Genomic DNA, 7429 nt, shown 5'->3' with positions numbered 1-7429 from the left:
GACAACAAAATTCAACAAAAATGCTGAATTTCGTACGTGCGAATCTAACCGCGATCTAACCAAGGGTTACATCACCACACGCTCACCATCAAAGTTCGCACGTTTGAAATGATTTCTATCTCCATTGCTTAGTACTATAATAAAACTATAATTTGTAAAAACATTCGTCCATTTGTTGCCTCTAAAATGGTTCATAATTACCCAATTTCCTAAATTTTGAAATTTTATTCATCGTCATTTATGTACTCCTTTGTACAATGTACATCAATCATGCACAATTTATTCCATGGAATCCTGAAAAAATATATATATATATTAATACCCACTCCACATTAAAGCACTAAAAATCAGAAAAGATGTAAATAAGTACTCATAGATGTTGTTGAGAGCTTAAAATAAGTACATCATGCAAAAATAAACAAGTACTCGGATGGAATATAAATCAAACAAAAAAGATTAATATACATATATTACACATTCAGCAATTATACATGAAACAAATTCGGTCAAAATTCAATAATAGCCAATAAAATGATCATGCGCAGTGTTTAAGGTACACACATTGAAATCAAATTCAATAAGCCTTGGAAATAAAATTGAAGGTGATAAATTCAATAAGCCTTGAAAATAAAATTGAACTTGATAAATTCAACAAGCCTTGGAGATAAAATTGAACTTGATAAATTAAGCCTTTCAAAATAATGGTCATAGAAGCCAAATAAATACAACCAAGGTAGATAAGAAGCCATGGATTTTGCAAACCTTGGGGTTTGGGGGGCTCCATCAATTGTAAAGCTTAGCTTCTCAAAAACACGCTGTTGGACCTTGGGTCGCTTATTGATCAAATAAATAACAGAGGGTAGCAGGTAGGCATATAGGAGAGGTTCCTATAACAAGAGGCAAAGCTAACAACGATGGATAGATCCACAAGACAGAAATCGCCTCTACATTGGATAAGAATGGAGATTACTCAGCGATGATTCAAGGCATTTAAGCACATAAATGAGCTCCCTTTCTCGTACACATTGAGCAAAACAAAAGGTGTGGATGTGGGAGGCACGTATGCCACAGCAAGGCATTAAATTAATGGGATGCCCTTAAGAGGGAACTGCTAATGATAATTTAATTACTGAGTGGTGATACTAGATAAGGTGGCTCAAAGCTTAGTAAATGAAGAGGTAAGAAGGAATGGTGCCAAAGCAAAGCAGATGAAGTAGATTAAGGAGTGATAGCAATGTGATTAAACGGTAACGTGATGGTGTTGTGCTAAGGTGTGATGAGTGGCACAAAAGCAAATCCAGAGGTGAGAGACAGTGCTGCCAACGAAAAGCATGAATAAGACAAGGTGGGCTTAGCGTGAGCAAAAGGAAAGATTAGAGAGTGAAACTCATGTAATTAAGGAGTGATTAGAGAACCAAGTGGTGAAGCCACTTGTTGGAAAAGCAGACCAAGAGTTAAGGTGGGCTAATCAGAAGAGGGATCAAGGGGTGATCTGAGATGGGGTTAAGGGTTCAGTAGGGGTGGCTCTTTGGGGGGTATGACCATTGGATTCTTTGGATTTATCAGAGGAGGATTGTCGATTACCGTCATCGGTTTCGAAGGCTCTAACATCTTCAATCATCTTCACAACTTGGGCCATGGAAGGTCTTTGCTCAGGCAAGGAGGCGACGCAAGCCATGGCAATTTGGAGCATCTGGACCATCTCTTCTTCAATGTTTTGGTATCTCATGAGCTCCACATCAAACACTTCGGCGGTCCACTCCTCCCTTACAACGGACTGCACCCATCTAGGCAGATCAATGCCCTCTTCATTTGATGTTTGTGTAGGGGCCTTTCCAGTCAGAAGCTCCAAAAGTAACACCCCAAAACTATACACATCTGCATTTTGAGTGACCTTCCTTGTTTCTAGAACCTCCGGGGCCCTGTACCCTGCTATTCTAGAAGCTGCTGGACTAGAGCCAAAGAGGGGGGCTAGGCCAAAATCTGAAATGCTTGCTTCATAATTCCTTGATAAGAGCACATTTGAGGACTTTATGTTCCCATGTGTGAACTTGTTGCCTCCCCCTTGCTCATGCAGGAATGCTATCCCTTTCGCCACCCCCGTCACAATTTTCACGCGTGTGTCCCAATTCAATGGTGTCCTCCCTGACCCTTTGTTAGCTGATACAAACACCAAAAATGGGAAAAAAAAACAATCATTTCAATTGAGTTAGCTGATTAGTTTATTGCCATTGATAATACACCATTAACCACTTAACCATCACTAAGTAAAGGCATTTTATGTGAAGCTGGGATGAGCTTCATGAATCCAAACAAACACTATCAAGCAACAATACCAGTCTACTGATGGCACACTAAGTAGGCCAAGACAGATGTATTCAATAAGGTTGATTACTGGAGCTCCTTGATATAAATGGAAGCCACCACCACAAGGGTTTAAGATCGATACATGCAACCTGCCATCACTTGAATAATTTCACTTCATTATGGCTTAAAAAGGCTACCTCTACTGTTTATCCTTTAGCATTGATTGAATTTCCTCTAACTAGTAGATAATATAAATATTGAAATTATTAACATTTTTAAAATAGGGCATTTGACAAAAAGGGCATTGAAATCTAACAAGAGTGAATGAACAGGCTGAAGAAATCAGGGCCAAAAAAGGGTGTTTATATAAGAGGAAAAGAGTTAAAGAGCTGATTAGAGAGGATAACTCTTGAAAACGGGTTCTAAGCATAATTTGTATTGCCATTCTCAATATTATCTCAAGAACATAACAGCATTGCACATTTAATTAAAGATCTAGTTAAGAGCTACATTAGTGGTGTGGAGCATTGGAATGACTACCCTGTTTATGTTCGTACATACAGGCTTTTATAATTTAGTTAAGACACTGTAGAGGATTCAGTGTATTAGAACAATGGGATAATCCCCTGTTCGTATAGAAAGGACAAGGCACTAAGATCTATTCAAGAGTTCAGTTACATTGTATCTAGACGTGATTAGTAGCTAAATGAAGTTAGTGAAAAGTCTCGAAGGGAACAGGCGGATTAAATAGCACCTTGGAATTGAATCACTATGCTTAATGAGCGACAAGAGCTAAATTTCAAGTGATTAAAGAGGCTTGAAAGGGTTAAAAGAGATTAAGAAAGGATTGGGAGGTGGAATTATTGTGTGATTAGAGGTATTAATAAGTGATTGGAAGGAAGCATTGACCTGTTTGGAGAAGATTCAGATATAATTAGAAGCTACAATTCAGAGGATAAGATCTGGACTGATGTGATCGAACAAGGCTAATGTGCTAAGGAAATAATTAAAAAGGAATACGACTCGGGAGAGTAATTTAAAAGGTTGAGATGTAAAGAGGAGCTAAAAATCAAGTGGCTAGAGAGGTTAGCAGGAAATTTTTAAAAAAATCAACAAGTAGTAGAGCTGCATTGATGTTATTAGAATAATCTCCTAAAAACTGAAGTGATTTACAGAGGTTTAAGGGATTAGAAGGATTGGCAAGAGATTAGGAGCTGAATAATTGTGGTTAAATAAGGTAAAGGATGTGATGAGAGGTTACATTTGAAGTGATTAGAGAGGATTTAACCAGTAATGAGGAACTACGTTAGGAGATTAAGAAGTAATTAGGAGGGCGATTAAAGAGGATTACCGTGAAGGAGAGCTGACAAGCTGCCGAGGGGCATGTAGTCATGAAGGAGAAGCTTTTCGTCTTTGGAATAGTAGTAAGCTCGGAGAGGGACGAGGTGTCGATGTCGGAGGTTTCCCAGGGTGTCCATGTGTTGCTCGAAATCTCTTCTTCCGACGGAGACCTCCTTGAGTCGCTTGACGACGACAGTGGATCCGTCTTCTAGCACCGCCTTGTATGCCGTTCCGACGCTCCCCTTGCCCAGAACTTCTGCCGACGCCCGCAGTAGATCTTCTAAATCGAACGTATATTGGCTGCCTTCGAAGAACACCAGCTTGTTCCTCTCCGGTTCAGCTGCCGAACTGAACTCTTCCTTCGTGTCGTCCGTCGCCTTCTCCATCGCCCCTCCGCCACCCATCTCCGTAGACTTCTGCTGCCCCTCCAGCGCCCAACTCCGTCGCCTTACGCACCACACCACACAGCAGGCTAGTACGAAGAACGCCAGCGCCACCGCTCCAACAGCTATTGCCGCAATGTCGCCTGTCGATAGCCGCTTTGACTTGCCAGACCCCGACGGCGGACCTTTCACGGTTGTCACAGTAGGCGACGGCGAGGGGGCGTTGCCTGGACAAGACATGAACAGCGGGGAGCCGCAGAAGCTGTTTCCAGCGAACGCCGAGATGCCGAACTTCTGCTGCAGCGATGAGGATACGCTGCCGTTGAAGCTGTTGTTGGCTACACTGAGCTGAGTTAAGTTAGGCAGCGTCGAGAGAAACGCCGGTAGACTGCCAGAGAGAGAGTTGTTTTGAAGATAGAGGGTGCCAAGGCGGCGGAAGAGGGCGTAAGACGACGGAAAGCCGGAGGAAAAATTGTTGTAAGCGAGGCTGAGCCGGACAAGAGGCGGGAAGCCAGAGAGCGAAGGCAGGCTGCCAGAGAAGGAATTGTGCTGCAAGTAGAGACTGCGAAGCTGGGTGCAGTTGGAGAGATCCGAAGGAAGGGGTCCCGACAGTTTGTTTGAACGAAGGCTGAGGATACGAAGCTCCGACAGTTGGCCTAACGTTCCCTGGGGGATTTGGCCGGAGAGTCCGACAGCCGGAAGGCGGAGGGTCTGCACGCGGGCGGGCTGAGTAGAGCTGCAAACCACCCCTTGCCAAGTACACACGCTGGAGTTGGCGGGCCAGCTGACTCTGGGCGCAGCCAGGAGCCCGGCGAGAAACGCCGTCAAGGCTTGTTCATCGCTGCGAAGGTCGGCTGCAAGGGAGGCCAAAATGGCAAAAGGGGGAAGGAGGAGCGCGAGAAGGAAGCGCCATAGGCAGCATTGGTGGTCCATGGGCGAAACGATGGGGATCTGTCAAGCGTCTACTTCCATCAAAACGACAGGGAGACAGAAGGGGAAGGCGAGAGAAAATGTAGGAAAGCAGAAAATTTAATTTTTGACTGGAGCAAAGGTTGAGGAGGGAAGCGTAGCTGAGCTGTAGGCCTATAGAGGTATCATGGATGGACGGTGAGCTCTCCCTTGTGTTCTCTCTCTAGTCTTCTCCCTCTAGCCCTCGCTCTCTGCAACTGCGGCTCTACACTATATACATGTCCACACTGAGCAATGAGACAAACGCTCTTCTCCTTTGCAGAAGACCCTCCTCTTCCTCCTCCTCCTCCTCCTCCTCCTCCGACACCAGCTCATGGAGGAACCCCCAACTACCATCAAAGTGAAAAAAATCAATGGCTACATGGCCCATGGCCATCCATCCCTTTCCTCTCATCACCATCACCATCACCATCACCATCACCATCATCATCATCATCATCATCATCATGCCCTTCTTGTTGCAAGAGCACCGGTAACACTCCTCTTAACAACCATGTCAATAACTTCTCATCCCAAGGGAGGAGTCACACACGACCACACACGCACGCACGCGAGCACAAACATCCCAAAAAAAAAAAACTCAATTCCTCTAGCACATATGCATCATCATCATATAAACCCCATTCACCCTCCATGCCCCATCGTTTTTATCATCACCCCAACCTAGCCTAGCTTGAGAGTCCTCCCCTCCTCATCACACATCATCATCCTGCCATCCCAATCCTTCCCCCCCCATGACTCTCATCACTCTCATGTCATTGTTTTAATTTGTGCTCGGAAAAAACTCCTTGTCATTGTGCTAGAAAAAAAACATTTTATCCAGTGAGAAATAGGACAAGGTTTTTTCTAGCTCGTGCAATAGGACAAGATTATTTCTAGTTAACTAGTGAGCTGACCCATGCTTCACACGTATATAATTGCCACCTTGATATTTTTCAAATTCCTAGAGTAATAACCTCTCCTCGAACCTCCAAATCCTTGCCACGTAAACTTCATGAAACTCTTTCTTTGTATAATATACATAGAGATAATAGAGAGAAGAGATATACAGATTTGGAGATGCAATATAACAAGGTTGAAGAGTAATTGTCAAGGACCATAGCCTAGCAATGGAGGTGGCATCCTCCCTCTTGCAAAGTGCAGGCTTATCAACCCCGTCCCCCCCCCCCCTCTCTCCTTATAAAGGGTTGAGGATAAACCATGTGTGTTGTACCTCCTCACCCAAAAAAAAAAGTTGAAGTGTAACTAGTTTTTAAATCAAGATTCAAAATTAATATGATTTGTCGGTTTTATAATTAAACAATTTTAAATTTATTCATTTTTCGTTTTTTATTTTGCAAGAAATGGGTACAAAATTTAGCTTGCTTGACGAGCTTTATTTGGGGCAGGTGTTTGAACTCAGGGCCTTGAGTTGCATTTTTTAGGTTTCAACTTTCAACCTGTGCAAAATACACTAGTTGTCCATAAATTTGACACCACCATCATCATGGCATTGCCATCATGTCGTGCTCAATTGTGTAAACTTCATCATGAACTCCTCCCTTTTTTCTCAAATTCACAATACTACCAAGATTTTATTGCAACGTTTCGTACATCTTTAAACCTTCTTTGGGGCACATACGTTGTTTTTTCCAAAACTTTCGTATGCCCAATTAAAAACCTTCCAAGAGCCAATGCCAAAAATACCTCCAACGTACTTTGCCCACTTAAAACTCATGAGCTTACCTCATGGGCTATAATCTGATGATAGTGGCCACACCTTCTTACTTGGCGATGATTTGTTCAAATCTACCCACTCCCATAGTGGATGTGACGGCATGTAATTCAGTACCCACTCTCGTATTTTTAATATTTAAAAAATCATAAGCTTGCACTCTCATGGACTTGTAGTATCTACACCTATGTGTTCTCACTAATAACCATAAGGAGTTATAATATCTTCACCTCTTTGTTCTCACCAATAACCATAAGGACTTGTAGTATCTTCACCTTTGTTTTCTCACCTAATAACCATAAGAACTTGTAGTATTTTCATTGTGTTGTCCTCACTAAAAACCATAAGAACTTGTAGTGTCTTCACCTCTTTGTTCTCACCAATAACCATAAGGAGGGGACAATAGAGTAGTCCATCAGTACATTCTTTGAGCTCTATCGCTTAAGTGCTGGGCTAAATGCCCAATGGGCTCAACATATGATTAAGTAAGAATCCTCGCATTAAAAAATCCATAGGCAATCTCAAATGGCACTTTCCACCCTCACCAAGGTGAAAATTCTCAATCCTTTATGATTATTCTTGTTTGAAGATTCTTCCCTTTCCAACTCACACATCTAATAAATATCTATTGGGTTGTATTGTGGCTATACAATTTTCATGTTTGGAAAAGAGGAGGAGCATCACTTCCACTCACCCCAACCACACACATGAGAAG

At 42.6% G+C, this 7429-nt stretch overlaps 1 protein-coding gene across 1 annotated transcript; it reads right to left on the bottom strand.

The window, feature by feature from the left end:
* Positions 1-658: 658 nt before the first annotated feature.
* On the bottom strand, positions 659-5336 carry LOC147622610 (putative inactive receptor kinase At2g26730). Its single transcript, XM_086822130.1, has 2 exons — positions 3659-5336; positions 659-2160 (listed from the first exon to the last, which is right to left on the bottom strand). Exons 1-2 carry the CDS (start codon positions 4962-4964, stop codon positions 1481-1483), a joined length of 1986 nt encoding a protein of 661 aa, XP_086678256.1. The 5' UTR covers positions 4965-5336; the 3' UTR covers positions 659-1480.
* Positions 5337-7429: the final 2093 nt, after the last annotated feature.

This window comes from Cibotium barometz, chromosome 28 (assembly GCF_041138505.1).
Source record: "Cibotium barometz isolate CiBa-2024 chromosome 28, ASM4113850v1, whole genome shotgun sequence".
Lineage (NCBI taxonomy): Eukaryota > Viridiplantae > Streptophyta > Polypodiopsida > Cyatheales > Cibotiaceae > Cibotium > Cibotium barometz.
This window is presented reverse-complemented; position numbering and strand designations above follow the sequence as displayed.

Bases quoted from the DNA above. Each gene is read 5' to 3' on its own strand.
- LOC147622610 (XM_086822130.1), bottom strand. From the start codon at position 4,964: ATGGACCACCAATGCTGCCTATGGCGCTTCCTTCTCGCGCTCCTCCTT. The intron at 2,161-3,658 runs GTAATCCTCTTT...TGTTTGTATCAG, and splicing joins CTTGTCAGCTCTCCTTCACG to CTAACAAAGGGTCAGGGAGG.